This window comes from Tauraco erythrolophus, chromosome W, assembly GCF_009769465.1.
Source record: "Tauraco erythrolophus isolate bTauEry1 chromosome W, bTauEry1.pri, whole genome shotgun sequence".
Lineage (NCBI taxonomy): Eukaryota > Metazoa > Chordata > Aves > Musophagiformes > Musophagidae > Tauraco > Tauraco erythrolophus.
In genome coordinates, this window is record NC_141497.1 from 17,825,560 (window position 1) to 17,842,974 (window position 17,415).

General features: G+C 45.5%; 1 protein-coding gene across 1 annotated transcript; it reads right to left on the bottom strand.

The window, feature by feature from the left end:
* Window positions 1-900: 900 nt before the first annotated feature.
* On the bottom strand, window positions 901-3,003 carry LOC147526248 (uncharacterized). Its single transcript, XM_086630113.1, is given in 3 exon segments — window positions 901-945; window positions 947-1,137; window positions 1,140-3,003. Coding segments are annotated over 3 exon segments (2,100 nt in total).
* Window positions 3,004-17,415: the final 14,412 nt, after the last annotated feature.

Below are 17,415 nucleotides of genomic sequence, written 5' to 3' on the forward strand. Positions count from 1 at the left end.
CACCTCATTGATTTTTCTTAAATCATGCAATAAACGCCATTTTCCTGATTTCTTTTTTATCACGAACACAGGTGTGTTCCAGGGACTGTGAGAGGCTTCTATATGTCCTGCTGCCAATTGGTCTTTAACCAGAAGGTGCAGGGCTGTGAGTTTTTCTTGATTGAGGGGCCACTGATCCACCCAAACAGGCTTTTCTGTTAACCATGTTAATGCCAGTGTGGGCTGTGTCACGCCCTGCAGCACAGTGACCCCTGCTAAAAATCCGTTGTAATTCTTACGCCCCATTGTCCAAGGCAGTCCCTGCCCCACAAATTTAAGGGTGCTGCGGTCACATATGGTCTAATAGTGGCCTTCTGTCCCTCAGGGTTACTAATAAGGACAGGCTTGGCGGCCATAAAACTGTTAGCAACTCCCCCAAGACCCACTACTCCCGCATTATTTGACACTAGAGGCCAGGTGGAAGGCCAATCACGCTGTGCAATGATAGTAACATCAGCTCCTGTGTCCAACAAACCCGTTAGTTTTGTCTGCGATGGGGTTGCGTGATCCATTGTAAGTGTGCACGTCATTTGTGGTCTCTTGTCGGTGACAGTCTGGGACGAAAAAACAGATGGTTTCCCCGTAGATCCAAATCCGTTGTTGCCACGAACAGTTTGCTCTGTTTTAGGAACACAACTCACAAAGGGCACAAGTTGAGCAATTCGAGTCCCTTTAACAATAGTTACTGGTGGTGTCGCAGTAGATACCATAGCACAGATCTGCCCTGTATAATCAGCATCAATCACTCCTACATGCACTATCAACCCTTGCAAGGTGCCACTTGATCGTCCTATTAACAAAGCACTAAGTCCTTTACCGATTGGTCCCCATGCATCCAAAGGCACTTTGTGAATTTGACAATTATTTATTGTTACTGTGTCGGTGATGGATACATCCATCCCGGCAGCTCCGACTGTCTTTCCTGATAATTTGTCGCATAAGTTTGTGGATTGGTCTGTGGATGCTGCATTGCTCCCACAAAAGGGTTGCCAGGGCTGTAGGGCATTTGTGTCTGCGCGCGCCCCCTCGCGCTCTTTTTGCCGTTTCCCGGAATTGGCTGACCGGTAGCATAAAACTTTGATCGACATTGTTTAGCAAATGACCTATTTTTCCACATTTATGGCAAGTAACTGGCACTGAGCCATTAACTTTTTCGGCATTTATTGTCAGCCTTTGGCCTTTCAGTCCTGGGCACTCTGATTTTATATGTCCCAGGTTTCCACATCTATAACACTTCTGCTCCTTAACACGCAAGGCAGCTAGGGCGGTGGCCAGTGCAGTCATTTTATGCTCCACAGACCCGACTTTAGCACACATTTCCTCTAAGGAGGGGTCCCCCGGCAATGTCTCGATAACTCTCTGACAGTCAGGGTTGGCGTTATCTCTCGCCAACTGCTTTGTTAACAGGGCTCGCAAACTGTTGTCAAATACTTGTTTTTCTATAGCCCCTTGCAATTTTTCCACAAATTGTAAGAAAGGTTCCCTGACCCCTTGTTTAATTGTTGAATACCTTGCCTTAGGCTCTGCCATTTCTGCCGTGCGCATCAAAGCTTGCATCCCTATTTGCTTAATTTGCACGAGAATTTGGGGATGCCACTGTGCTTGAATTGCCGGATTACTAAATATCTGACCCGTTCCCATCAACACATCAGTACCTACAGCGTGACAAGGGTCACCTTGGGGCAATTGCATATTTTGCAATGCCTGATGATCAGCCTGTTGTCTCCAAACATTCATAAAAACCGAGTGCTGTACTGGCTGAAACATAATTTGAGCCAAATGTTGAAAATCATACGGCACCAATACCTCTAAACTCAATAATCGCAACAATTGTGTCACTGCTGGGGAATTCGGTCCATACTGAGCTACTGCCCTCTGCATATCCTGTATAACTTTCCATGACCACCCCACATGTTGATTGGGCTGATTAGAGCCCGGGAGGGCTAGCTCCACAGGGAATGCACTAGGCCCTCCCCCCAATTCCATCACAGACAGATCTTTATTGACCGGTGTCCCCAGTGTTTCGGTCAAGTCCCAGTCCCCGACCTCCATTGCCTTTTTCCTAACCGCGTCCCAAAATTGTACTGCATTACGCGGCTGAACCATCACTGTAGCAGGTGGCAACACCCACGACTGTGGTAAGGGAGGCCGATACGGTAGACCCCCCTGTTTTCCCACCCCCTTTGCAGAAACAGAGGGCATCTCAGCAAAATCTGTTACGGAATCCTCCTCCTCGTCACTCTCCGGTAAAGGGGGATATACCTGATCCTGTATTTGTTCGTCCTCTGTCGCCTTAATATCAGAGGAATTCAGTGGAGAAGAAGGGAGGGAGCATGTTTCGATATTAGGTTTTGCGTACTTTTCTTTTGCCTCTTGCAACTGCTGCCAAGGCAACTTATAGGGAGTAAATTTTTCCGCCGCTTTTAGCTGTGCTGCAGGAGATACATACATTCCTGAGGATTTTTCCGCCGCTTTTAGCTGTTCTGCGGGGGATACGTACGCTCCCAGGGAGTCCGGCTCCACTAAATGAGCAGATTTCAGCAACCTTTTTCTCGGCTTAGGCACAGGCGGTAACCTCCCAGCTGAGCTGTCATTCGCTTTAGAAGTCTCTCCCACAACCTCACTTACTGCAGAAGAGGTTATCGGAACAGAGTCCGTCTTATCCTCTGCTTTATCACGCTCAGACTTTAAGTCTTTCAAGGCCTCTAAAAACGATCGCCACGTTGTCAATAAGTCCACAGCTTCTTTTTGCCCACTGGTAGCAGCATCAAATAATTTCTTCCCCAGGGCTTGCCAAACAGGCACACTGAATGCTGTGGCAGAGTTCGCTTCAAGCCCTTGTCGCTGCGCCCACAACAACATTTTTTGGATGTTATTATTAGATACTTTCAGTCCTTTTCTTTTCAATATTAACGTCCACAAAGAATGGACGTCTTCCTCCTCCTTTGTGAGGCTATTTCCCATTATCCCGTTCCCAGCGGCTCACCTGTCCCAGGTGTCAAAGTCTAAGTCGATCCGGATCAATTCGCAGCTTCCCCGCTGCTCTCAAGCTACGCTGGGCTCCGTCTCCACCGCACTTCGCCCTGCGGTCCAAAAGTTCGCGTCCTGGTGAATCACGTCGGGGTCACCAGATGTTGCTGTATGTCGCTGTTGAGACGGACACGACATACACAGGTTCAAGCAGTGTTGATTTATTATATAATTAATTAATCCCCCCTTGCAAGTTCCAGCACACCTTTATACTAATTCTAGCAGTGCACGCGACATAAGCAATTAGGTGGTTGGTTAGCTACAGCTGTTCACGCGCCTTAGCCTAATACATGATTGGTGATCACGCACTCTACATAACTTAAGCCAAATTCATTACATCACACAATTAGTGCAAAAACACAGTCCAGTCTCTTATCATACAGTTCCTCTTTATCTTACGGTTCCCTGGCTCTCCCAGGCACCTGCAAGTTGTTTTCCACTTCTGTTCAGGGAGTTTTCATATCTGCAGGGGTACACAGCAATTTCTTCAAGGCCAGTTTCTTCATCTTCTGTCCTGGGATCCGCGGACCAGCCGTAGTTCCCACACCCACCAACCACGGTCCCGGGCAAAAGAGGCTGTTTTCTTAAAGCAAAACTATTTATTAACAGCTACCTAGAAAGAGAAAAAAAAAGCACACAAAAACGGTTACTTGAGAGGATAACAAGAAAACAAGGCCAGGTCTTAAAATCAACACCACTCCCCCCCCTTTGCCTTCTCTTCCCGGCTCTACCTCCTCCCCGCAGCGGCGCAGGGGGCAGGGAATGGGGGAGTGCAGGTCAGTTCATTCCAAGTTGTTACTGCCGCTTCTCTTAAAGGAAAAGGAGTCCTTGCACCATTGTCCCTTGCTCCAGTGGATCCCCTACTCACGGCGAAAGCGTGAATCCTGCCCGCTAGGAGGCAAATCCTTACCCCATCGGATTTGCCCCAAGTACGGGCTTTACCAGTCCTGGACTTTTAAGGAGCTGTAGCCATTCGCTCTGGCGTGGGTCATCATACAGACTTTAAATGCGCTCCGGCGTGGGTCGTCATATCGACCTTAAATGCGTCTTCATACAGACTTAGATGCATAAATGCGCCTCGACCTGTGCCCATGATTCACGATAGTCTCAGGCTCAGGCATCTCCTTTAACGAAACACCTCCCCATCGGCGGGGGTCATCCCACGGACTCTAGATGCGTACCGTACTCAGGCTCTGGCATCTCTTCTCGACGTGGATCCTCCACGGGCTGCGAGTGGGTCTCTGCTTGCTCCACCGAGGACTGGCTGCAAGGGGCTGCTCGCAAGGGGGACTCAACCGCGGCATACGTTGTTCCGTTCCATCTTCACTGACCTCTTATCTGTGTGGCCGTTTCTCTTAGATCTCAGTCCTTTCTGGGTGAACTTGGCCCGGTGGGCACCCCGGGAGCGGAGCTCTCCCCAAGTTCCCCAAGCGGCTCCGCCGCCACCATCCTCGACGGGGCGGGCACTGGCCATGGAAGGAAGGAGCGTGGCCAGCAGGTCAAGGGAAGTGATTCTGCCCCTCTACTCTGCTCTCGTGAGACCCCACCTGGAATACTGCACTCAGCTCTGGAGTCCCCAGCACAAGAAGGACATGGAGCTGCTGGAGCAGTTCCAGAGGAGGGCCACGAAGATGATTTGAGGGCTGGAGCACCTCTGCTATGAAGACAGGCTGAGAGAGATGGGACTGTTCAGCCTGGAGAAGAGAAGGCTCCGGGGTGATCTTATTGCAGCTTTCCAGTACTTAAAGGGGGCCTACAGGAAAGCTGGAGAGGGACTTTTTACAAGGGCATGTAGTGATAGGACACGGGGCAATGGCTTTAAACTGAAAGAGGGGAGATTTAGATTAGATACAAGGAAGAAATTTTTCACTCAGAGGGTGGTGAGGCAGTGGAACAGGTTGCCCAGAGAAGTTGTAGATGCCCCATCCCTGGAAGTGTTCAAGGCTAGGTTGGATGAGGCTTTGGGCATCCTGGTGTAGTGGAGGGTTTCTCTGCCCATGGCAGGGGTGTTGGAACTAGATGATCTTTGAGGTCCCTTCCAACTCTAACCATTCTATGATTCTATGATAAGTACACCTTTGGAGTTATACAAGCTCACGGAGCCATATGGAAGGAACAAGGACTGCTATCCTCTCAAGGAACTCCTGTAAAACATGGAGTGGAAATTCTGAAACTATTCACGGCAGGTTCTTTACCCAAGGAAGTGGCTGTGATACATTGCAAAGCTCATCAATCTGGACAGACCGACGTGATTAAAGGAAACCGAAGAGCTGATGAAGTAGCAAGAGAGTATCCTTTAGTAAAATAGTTGGTGCTCTAATTCTGGAGTTAAAAATAGAATCAAAAGGTCCGAGATACAATGAAAAAGAAAATGAATTAGCTAAACTTTTGAATCGTGATAAGAAAATTGAATGGTGGGTCACACCCAATGGACGATGTATGGTTACAGCTCCAATTATGAGGGAATTGTTGCATCAAACTCATAAAGATACACATATGGCAGCAGGTGCATTAGTTTTGGCTGTTAAGAGATATGCAATTGAACCCAGAATGCAGCAGTATGCAGAAGGAATTGTTAGACAATGTCAAATTTGTTGTAAAAATAACCCAACAATACAAAAAAAACCTCCACCTGGAGAGGTAAAACAGGGATATCTCCCTCCCTGGGAAATAATGGCACATTGATTTTTCTGAATTACCTAGAAGAAATGGATATAAGTACCTTTTGGTAACAGTAGATAGCTTTTCAGGATGGCCTGAATCTTTCCCATGTTGAACCAACAAAACTAGAGAAGTAATAAAATGATGTTAAGAGAAATAATTCCTAGATTTGGGATTCCAGAGGGAATATCATCAGATAGGGGTCTTCATTTTGTGGAAAAAATAGCACAAGAGTTTTAAATTTATTTTTTTTTAATAAGATAGAACTTACAAGTGGAAAGGTTGAAAGAATGAATCAGAGTCTAAAAAGACAAATGAATAAGATATATCACAGAATGTTAGGGATTGGAAGGGACCTCAAAGGATCATCTAGTCCAATCCCCCTGCCGGAGCAGGACCACCTAGATTAGATCACACAAGAATGCGTCAAGAGACTCAGCTAAAATGGCCTGAAGCATTGCCACTAGCTTTACTGAGAATCAGAATCAGACCAATTTCCAAAGAGAAGTTTGGTCCTTATGAAACTTTATATGGGAGGCCCTATCAAATTATAACTGGAATTGGGAAGACACATGTTATTGGGGAAAAATTATTAAAAGATTATGTCATATCCTTGGGAAAAGTCCTCTCCTCTTTACACAGGTACATCACATTGACTGCACCTGTTGTCTTGGATGTCCAGGTGCATAATTTTAAGCCAGGAGACTGGATCTACGTTTGAACCTGGAATGATGAACTTTTGAAGGAAAGATGGAAGGGACCATATCAAGTCCTGCTCAAAACACATACAGTGGTGAAAGTCCCTGGGATTGAAATCTGAATCCACTACAGTAGGATAAAGCGAGCTGCAGCCCCAAAATGGGAAGCCAAAAAAGTAGGACCAGCACATCTAAAATTTACTCAAAAATCTCAATAATGACATTAATAATATCCGTTTGAACCAATTAGGAGTACTATGCACAGAGGAGGGTGAGGAGAATTTAATTTTGGCCTTGATCCAAGGATTTGGAAAAACGTGCAGTCTTACTAGCATAATGGCCATGGGGAATAATTCCTGTAAATCTACTTTTGTCAATTTGTGAGACATGAATAAGACTCACTTTTTATTAGTTTATAATAGCTGCTTTGCTTATTACAGATTGATAATAATAAGTTGTGTGAAAATGTTGTACAAAAGCCACACAAGGTGAGACTCATCTAAAACTGAGTGCATGGAGCTGCACCTGGGGACGGATGAGGAGCCAACTGAGAGCTTATGGGGCAGGATTAAAGGGAGAGCAGGGACAGGGGACATAAGAGTAGGGATCTGCTACAGACCACCTGACCAGGAGGACCAAGTGGATGAGGCCCTCTACAGACAGATAGGAGCTGCCTCACATTCACGAGCCCTGCTCCTCATGGGGGACTTCAACCACCCCGATATCTGTTGGAGGGACAACACAGCAGGGCATAGGCAATCCAGGAGGTTCCTTGAATGCATGGATGATAACTTCCTTCTCCAAGTGGTAGAGGAACCAACAAGGAGAGGTGCTTTGCTGGACCTTGTTCTCACCAACAAAGAAGGGCTGGTAGGGAACGTGATGCTCAAGGACAGCCTTGGCTGCAGTGACCATGAAATGGTGGAATTCGAGATTCTTAGGGAAGCAAGGACAGTAAGCTCACTACCCTGGATTTCAGGAGAGCAGATTTTGACCTCTTCAGGAATCTCCTCGGTAGAGTACAATGGGATGAAGCCCTGGAGGGAAGAGGGGCCCAAGAAAGCTGGTTAATATTCAAGGATCACCTCCTCCAAGCTCAGGAGTGGTGCATCCCAACAAAGAGAAAGTCTGGTAGGAACACCAGGAGGCCTGCATGGATGAACAAGGAGATCCTGGACCAACTTGGGCACAAAAAGAAGGCCTACAGAGGGTGGAAGCGAGGACAGGTGGCCTGGGAAGAATACAGAGCAATTGTCCGAGCAACCAGAGATCAGGTTAGGAAAGCTAAAGCCCTGATGGAGTTCAATCTGGCCAGGGACATCAAGGGCAACAAGAAAAACTTCCATAGATATGTCAGTGATAAAAAGAGATATAGGGAAAATGTAGGCCCTCTCCGGAAGGAAACGGGGGACCTGGCTGCCCAGGATATGGAGAAGGCTGAGGTACTCAATGACTTCTTTGCCTCAGTCTTCCCTGGCAAGAACTCCAGCGGCACAGCCCAAGTCATAGAAGGCAAAGGCAGGGACTGAGAATGAAGAACCGCCCACTGTAGGAGAAGATCAGGTTCAAGACCATCTAAAGAACCCGAAGGTGGACAAGTCCATGGGACCTGATGAGGTGCATCCGCGGGTCCTGAGGAAACTGGCAGATGAAGTTGCTAAGCCGCTATCCATCATATTTCAGAAGTCGTGGCAGTCTGGTGAAGTTCCCAATGACTGGAAAAGGAGAAACATAGCCCCCATCTTTAAAAAGGGGAAAAAAAGAAGACCCAGGGAACTACAGGCCAGTCAGTCTTGCCTCCGTGCCCAGCAAGATCATGGAGCAGATCCTCCTGGCGACTATGCTAAGGCACATAGAAAACAAGGAGGTGATTGGTGACAGCCAACATGGCTTCACTAAGGGCAAATCCTGCCTGACTAATTTGGTGGCCTTCTATGATGAAGTTACAGCATTGATGGATAGGGGAAGAGCAAGTGACGTTGTCTACCTGGACTTGTCCAAAGCATTTGATACTGTCCCACACAACATCCTTGTCTCTAAACTGGAAAGACATGGATTTGATGGATGGACCACTCGGTGGATAATGAATTGGTTGGATGGTCACACTCAAAGAGTTGTGGTCAACGTTTCAATGTCCAAGTGGAGGCCAGTGACGAGTGGTGTTCCTCAGGGGTCAGTACTGGGGCCAGTGCTATTTAACATCTTTGTTGGTGACGTGGACAGGGGGATCGAGTGCACCCTCCGCAAGTTTGCAGATGACACCAAGTTGTGTGATGTTGTGGACATGCTGGAGGGAAGGGATGACATCCAGAGGAACCTTGACAGGCTGGAGAGATGGGCCTGTGAGAACCTCATGAAGTTCAACAAGGCCAAGTGCAAGGTCCTGCACGTGGGTTGGGGCAATCCCAAGCACAAGTACAGGCTGGGCGGAGAATGGATTGAGAGCAGCCCTGAGGAAAAGGACTTGGGAGTGCTGGTTGATGAGAAGCTCAACATGAGCCGGCAATGTGCACTTGCTGCCCAGAAAGCCAACCATATCCTGGGCTGCAGCCAAAGAAGCATGGCCAGCAGGTCCAGGGAGGTGATTCTGCCCCTCTGCTCTGCTCTCGTGAGACCCCACCTGGAATACTGCACTCATCTCTGGAGTCCCCAACACAAGAAGGACATGGAGCTGCTGGAGTGTGTCCAGAGGAGGGCCACGAAGATGATCCGAGGGCTGGAGCACCTCTGCTATGAAGACAGGCTGAGAGAGTTGGGGCTGTTCAGCCTGGAGAAGAGAAGGCTCCGGGGTGATCTTATTGCAGCTTTCCAGTACTTAAAGGGGGCCTACAGGAAAGCTGGAGAGGGACTTTTTACAAGGGTGTGTAGTGATAGGACAAGGGGCAATGGCTTTAAACTGAAAGAGGGCAGATTTCGATTAGAGGTAAGGAAGAAATTCTTGACTCTCAGGGTGGTGAGGCAGTGGAACAGGTTGCCTAGTGAAACTGTGGATGCCACATCCCTGGAAGTATTCAAGGCCTGGTTGGATGAGGCTTTGAGCAACCTGGTGTAGTGGAGGGTGTCCCTGCCCATGGCAGGGGTGTTGGAACTAGATGATCTTTGAGGTCCCTTCCAACCCAAACCATTCCATGATTCTATGATTGTATTAGATAAGTCTCAAAGGTGGGGAATTGTTTTCCAACAATGAAGGGGTTAAAATTTTTGTGTAAGAATTTCATGAAGGGTTTAGTAGGCTGTTTGCACATGCCTAAAGAATATAACATGATGACCATCCTTGAAGCTGCCAGAGGTGATAAGGAGGGAGACTCTTTATCGAGAACTGTCTGCCCTTGAAGGGAAGATCCCAGGAAACGTATAAACTTTGTTCTCATGTTTTTCTGAGCTGTGGACATGCGCAGCAGTGACTTGGGGAAAAGGTATTTCCGGCAGGGGGAGATGGCGACCACCAACTCATGGACGGGACAAGCATTGGTCAGCGGGTGGTGAGCAATTACACTGTGCATCACTTGTTTGTATATTTTATTATCCGTTTTTAATATTATCACGTATTATTGCCATTTTAATTATTATTTTCATCATTACTTTTAATTTTATTTTATTTCAATTATTAAATTGTTCTTATCTCAACCTATGAGTCTCCTTCCCTTTTTTCCCTTTAATTTTCTTCCCCGTTCCCCAGGGGTGAGGGAGGGTGAGTGAGCAGCTGCGTGGCGTTTAGTGGCCAGCCAGGTTAAATCATGATAGTCTTTTTTGATGCCCAATGTGGGGCTCGAGGGGTTGAGATAACAACAGATTTAACCAGAGTGTGTTAAAACAAATTTACCATAAGCATTCATTATGTTTCCTTGGATGTCACTGGCTGGAATGTTTTATTTGCTCTCAGAGCACGACAAGTGGGCATGTGAGGATACGAGGTGAACACAAAAAAGCTTTTACGAACTGAATTTATGCTCTGGTATATTCTGCAGTAGTGTCTCCACATGGAATTCTCTTTCTCTTTGAGAACATGATCCAAAGCTTTTTCAATTTATTGGCAAGTGTGGGAAAATGACCGAAATTGGAGGGGAATGGGAGAATATTGTTCCCCAGAATTCAGCTAATATTAGAGCAGTTCTGAGATGAAGCACAGCTGCTGCTCCCAGGAACGAACAAGGCCTACGCAATACCCTTGAAATGGGGAGTAGAGTGGTACGGAGGTATCATGGCTCATCCCTGTTATCAGGGATGAGAGGCGCCTGGTAAAGATAACCATAAAAATGCCATCAAGGGAAGTGAATCACAACCACTGCCTCAGCAGTGATGGCGGAATTGTGTCCTTCAGCTACTAAGTCACACCTCCACCCGCCTCCAAGCTGCGACCACCCCTTACAAGAGCAATTTACACCAATCCTAATTTGTGAACACCCCTCAGGAGAGAAATTTACACCAATCCTAATAAAAGCTATGTATGACTAGAGTCACTCGAGCTCCACCTAAAAGATATGAAAAAGTATAAAATGGCAGCAAACAAAGGGGATGTTAGGGAGAAGCCCCCCCCATCGGAACGTCTGGGATCAGTCGACGGGCTGAACCTCTCTTCTCCCCCCCATAGGGACGCCTATTGGGTAAGAACTCTGTGTTATGTGCACTTACTTAATTACTTACTAACATCTTGCTAGCTATTTAGTATTATCACTGATCAGTAATTGTTTTATATTATCACTGCAGTATTTCAATTAGAGTTGTTTTTGTAGTCAGTCACTATCACCGGCTATCCTCGAACCTGTATTCTGTCACAAATAAAATATATATGTATGTTTCCGGAAACTTTTGAGTTATTATAAGGAGTTGGCCCATAGTACTACTAGTGACGATCCCTAATAAGTGGGCGAACCACCCTCCGATTCACTAGGCTGCCAAGGGAAGGCAAGGGGAGTCAGACCCAAGGGTCTCGCCTGACTTGGGACGCTGATAGACTGGTCTTTTGACCTCAAAATGTGACAGTAAAATTGGCATAGTCAGCAGGATAGCCATGGATAAACTGCTACAAAAACATAAATGTGCCCCTTCCCCAGCTGGGAAGGAGTGAGCTCAAAAGTATTGGAAGGATAAAAAGAAAGTGGTAGAATGCATTGAAAAATGTCAGGCTGAGCAGCAATTTAAAGAGGGTAAAGGAGTTGTTTGTGCAGTGCTCGGAACCTGTTTGTCTTGTGTACAGCAAGAAGCTAAAGATTTTTCTGCCCCCTCCAAACAAATTGCAGATGTAGAATACACTGCTTTAAAATCAGAAAATGAGATATTGAAATCATCATTAGCTTTTGAGAGGGAGACAAAAGAAAAACTGGAAAACCAAAATGATAAACTTAAGACTGAAAATGATCACTTTAGATCAGAAGTGGACCACCTCAAAACTCTGCTCACTGAAGCACAGCGCAGAGAGAGAGAGGTGCTGGAAAAACAATCCTCTGTTTCGATCAAACAAGTCCGTAAGTCTGTTCAGTACACAGACGCTGAGACTTGGGACGGAGAAATCACGGGGACCCCTGATCCCAACTCTCAGCCACTTCCTTTAAGACCATTAATTAAGACCGAAACTGCTGTTGATAACAGTGAAGAAATTCACACCACTGTGCAAACGGTCCCCTGCTGAATTGGCAAAACTAAAACAAAAATACTCCAGACATCCCGAAGAGTCAGAAACAGAATACGTGTGGCAAGTCTCCCTTACAGGGGGAGATCAGATTTTACTAAGTGAGGAGGAGGCAGAAAGTTTTTGGGGTCCTGGTGTGTTTTTAACTACTATACCTGGAAACCATTATTGTTCTTTAACTACACGAGTGGCATACTGGGCAGGTGGTATAGATCCTCAGGAAAAAGGTGATCTGTTGAGAATTACCACTATGGGGTTCTCTGATTTGGCTTCCTCAGTGCCAAAGGCGGCATGCACACAAGCAATGCGTGAGAGAGACCCGACAAGAAAATCCTCAGTGTTGGCTCCCATTGATCGAGCACAATTAACACCTCTAATTCGTGGTCTCCCTGATAGTTTAAAAACATCAGTAGTAACTGAAAAAGCTGCTGAGGATCTAAACATAACACCCAGTCGCCAGAAAGTGAAGGTTGTTGAGACTAAAGGAGAACAACCAACAGCAAAAACAGCTCTGTGGCTTCCAGGAGAGAAAAAACTAACCTGTGCTGAAGTGCCAGTCGGTGCTGCCTGCACTAACATATTAAGCTTTGATTTGCTATATGGCAGGTCATGGAAATTGCCTGATAGTTCCTTAAAGAGTTTTGCAGTGCGGGGTAATGAAGATCGGCTGTGGGTTGATTCTGATTTTGTAAAACTGAAACTGTTAAAAGTGTCTATTCCCCTGCCCCCATCCCGAGTCACAAATACAAAACAAAATCCTCTGCCAGCTGCAGCGCAGGCAGGAATTGACGGGGTGGTGAAAGAGGAGCGAGGTATTATTACTCACACTCACTCCCCCTACAATTCTCCTGTCTGGTCGCTTGAAAAGCCAAACGGACAGTGGAGGCTCACCATCGATTACAGGCAATTGAATGCCAACACTGCGCCTCTAACAGCAGCCGTACCAAACATCGCAGAATTAGTGACTTGAATTCAAGGAGCTAATTCTGTCCCTCCAGACACTCTGGAAAAAATAGAGCATGGACAAAATCCTTCCAACAAAAAAGAGCTGCAGCAAACCCTGGGAACTTTAAGTTACTGGCATAAACGCATCCCCAGTTTTTTCCATTGTTGCTCGTCCCTTGTATGATTTCCTCAAAAAAGGCAGATCATGGGACTGGACCAACCAGCATGGAGATGCATTAGAGGTCCTGATAAAAGGACTGAGACTATTTCAACAACTCGGTCTCATCCACCTGATGGATCCTATCTGTGTAGAATGGGAGTTCAGTGAACATGGTTCCCATTGCCACAAAGACCTGTTGTCCCTGGTGCGAGCAGAGAAGTGGGTAACCACAAAGGCACACCAATACCTGCTGACATTGCTCAGAACATTTTAACTAACATTTGCCAGTTGTATTAGCAACCGAGCGCATGTTTTTCTTTTTCTTTTACAGGTACTTTGAATGATCTGCACGTGGACAAGTGGATACACCTACACAAACATTGATTGTATACAGGGCATATTAATATTAGTTTTAAATATTATTCTACATTTTACTCTACCATGGTCTCGAGCTTTCATTCAATACACAATACAAGCAGCATGGGGCAATACCCCAGCAACAACCCTCAGAACATGATTGGGAGTTCTAAATATCATGGATTCTGAAGTATTGATGAACAAACTAGTCACCACAATCAGTGACTTGAATAAATTGGAGCATTCTTTATGATTTTCCCTATTGGCTTTGGGAACTAACCAATAGCTTTTACAATCAATAACCGCCTCAATTACAAGGGAAGGTGAAGAAGGCACCTTACCCACTGAAATTAGGAAAGTGATTTCGGACAATACAATTGACTTCAAAAGAAAATTTCAATCTTGGTGGTACTTAGTCACCACCAGCAAAGCCACAGCCTTTGTGCTAACTATATACAATGCTTCAGTATTCACAATACACCCCATCGTTGCATTAGGCCCATAGTACTACTAGTGACGATCCCTAATAAGTGGGCGAATCACCCTCCGATTCACTGAGCTGCCAAGGGAAGGCAGGAGGAGTCGGACCCAAGGGTCTCACCTAACTTGAGAGCTGGTATACTGGCCAAATTACCTCCTGTTCGTCTATTAGTGACGAGTCCCACGATAAGCCAGACGAACAACCCTCCGATTCACTGGGCTGCCAAGGGAAGGCAGGGGGAGTCAGACCCAAGGGTCTCGCCTGACTTGGGACGCTGATAGACTGGTCTTTTGACCTCAAAACGTGACAGCAAGACACCTATTAATTTATGTGGGTTTTGGATCCCTCATGGAATGTGATGTCAGGTCGATCTACTCTTTAAAAAGAAAGACAATAATAATATTCCTGAAGGCCATGCTATGGGAGAGTGTGACAGGACACAAGTTCTGTATACAAAAAGCTGTAGAATACAATGCTAAAGTATAATAGCGGAGCACACACTGGTGGAATTTAAGGCTGGGTGAGGCAGCCTGAGTTTTTTACAGAATCACAGAATGTTAGGGATTGGAAGGGACCTCAAAGGATCATCTAGTCCAATCCCCCTGCCGGAGCAGGACCACCTAGATCAGATCACACAAGAACATGTCCAGGCGGGTTTTGAACATCTCCAGAGAAGGAGACTCCACAACCTCTCTGGGCAGCCTGTTCCAGTGTTCTGTTACCCTTACTGGGAAGTTCTTCCTCATGTTTAAGCGGAACCTCCTATGTTCCAGCTTATATCCATTTCCCCTTGTCCTATCATTGGATGCCACTGAGAAGAGCCTGGCAATGCAGGCCCACTGGTGAATGAGGAGGGTGCCCTGGTGACAGGATAAGAAGCAGGAAGAGTTTCTGAATGTCTTCTTTGCCTCAGTCTGTACTGCTGGAGGCTACCCTGATGAGTCCCGGAACTCTGAGGCTCCTGAGGAAGTCAGGATAGAGGAGGAGTCTACCCTGGTTGATGAGGATTTAGATTAGATATAAGGAAGAAATTTTTTACATTGAGGGTGGTGATGCACTGAAACAGGTTGCCCAGAAGAGTTGTGGCTGCCCCATCCCTGGAAGTGTTCAAGGCCAGGTTGGATGAGGCTTTGAGCAACCTGGTGTAGTGGAGGGTGTCCCTGTCCATGGCAGGGAGGTTGGAACTAGATGATCTTTAAGGTCCCTTCCAACTCTAACCATTCTATGATTCTATAAGTTTAAAGAGAAAACAGTGCTGACAATTACTGATTTTGCATCAGCAAAGTAAGTGCATCTGCACACAAGTTTCTTCTAGCTGGTTAAAGTGGTACTGTTTCAAATCAATGCCTAATTTGTGTTGTAACTGAAGATACATGCATAGAACTGCATGTCAAACTCTGGCCTCCCCTTAAAATGAAGACTTGCCTAACACAAGTGTCTAGACATTTTCCCATTATAGCATAGCCTTAAAATATCTTATTTTCTTCTTCTTTGAAATAGATGTACTTAAAAATGAGTCCAAAGCATGTGCCAGAAAAAGCATGCACTATATCCAAATTTAGGACACAGGATTAGTCTTTTGCTTCCCCTTGCAAGCTGGCAAAACTAAGTAATATACTTCAATTAGACTCTTAAAATTCAAGTTCACATGCCACTTGGTGCTCCCTCCGCTCCCAGGGCTGGAAAGCACAGTACAGCCTATCTGTGCCTAGAATCTGTGGTCTCACTTGGAAAAATACCATCTCTATCAGCAGGCAAATGCAGGCACACCGGGTATGCTGAGAGGATCCCTAATCACAGCTATGTAGCTGAGCACCAGGAGAGGAATTTGCCCTTGTGATGTCTTCTGTAGAGTGACACTTGACAGTCCTTTCTGAGGAGACTATAGAAGGTCTATAAAAGACATTCCCAAACAATCTAATTACACAGAAGAAAAAAATTGCAAGATAGACTCAGCTCAGTTATTTTCGTAGCCAGAGTGCCACAATCTGATTGGAAAATCCAACTGTATAAAATGACCACAAAGACTTACTCAGTCCCATCCTAAAAAAGGCTATTTTTCACTGTACAAATGCATGAATTAATTTATGAACTCACAATACATGTCACCTCTCCTCACCTCTCCTCAACATACTGGGCATGGACACTGCATCGATTGAGGGCTCTATTTCTGCAGCTCCTCTCAGGCTGGCACTCCCTGGCTTGGTCTCCTGTATATCGTGATTTGCACTGGCCACAGTGGTAAGATCTCTGCAAGAACAAAAAGTTACTAGCCAGCCTTTTAACTGGACTGTTTTTTTAAAAAAGCAAGCGCATGAGTGAGATTCATGTCACAGCTTATGTTGTGCAAGCATAGTTTTTCATCCACTTTACTTTCCACATGAAATTTGGGGTTGGCTCTCAGTGCACACTAGAAAACACCCTCGACTCTCACCTGTTTAGACCAGTCTTTTGTTTAGCCAGAGAAAAGTCATGCAGCAACAACAGCTTCTTCATGATGCCTTGTCTCTGCCAGCATCCCTCTGAGCTGCTTCCAGGTGGCCAAATCTTTGTGTAAAATTCTAAGCAGCACCTGCTTAATCAGATCGGATGCTCTTATTTCAGTGTAAAGCAAACTCATCAGTTTATCTAAACTCAACTGGGCACAACTTTTAATCAGAGACAAGAAAGTTCATCATGTCTTTGCCTCTTTTTTATTTTTAGTTTAAAATGTTTTTAAGACAATTTGAGCTAAATCTTGTTCTTCAGAAAAGAATTCAGGAGTTGAAGGCACAGTCATCCTCATTTACACTGCAATAAGAAAATCCATGCAACCTTTTGCAGTGGTTTACCTAGATGTATACATATATTTTTATATTTGTGTCACTCTTCTGTAAACAAACCCAAAGAAGCTAAGCCAAGGAATCTCATTTTGTGCTCAGACAATCACTATGAGAGATATAAACAGATAAATACTGACAAGAAAGGGTCTTCTTTAGGTATCTAATGTGGCTTTTATTTTTATCTCACATACTTGTAGATTTGTAATCTATGACATAAAAGTTAATTGAAAACAATCTCCTTATAGCAAATAATTACTTTTGATGTGTCAAAGAACAGAAACAAGCAGATTTCTGACACACTTGTGCATCCATTCCTTTGTGAAATTGAGGCACTTCACACAACTTCACTCTTCCCGTACAAAGCCTGTTGGATGAACTGCCAGGATTGTCCCAGTCCACTGTGATAGAGAGATACATTTACTATCCAACTGGGCATTATTTTTGTCCTCTCTTCCTAACTTCATTCCAAATTTTAACTATGATGTCTGCAAGTATGATGTCTGCATACTTTCAGACTGAAAGTGAAGATATACAGATGACTGAAGAGTAAAATAATCACTGGACCATGCCTATATAAAACATACCAGTCTGTG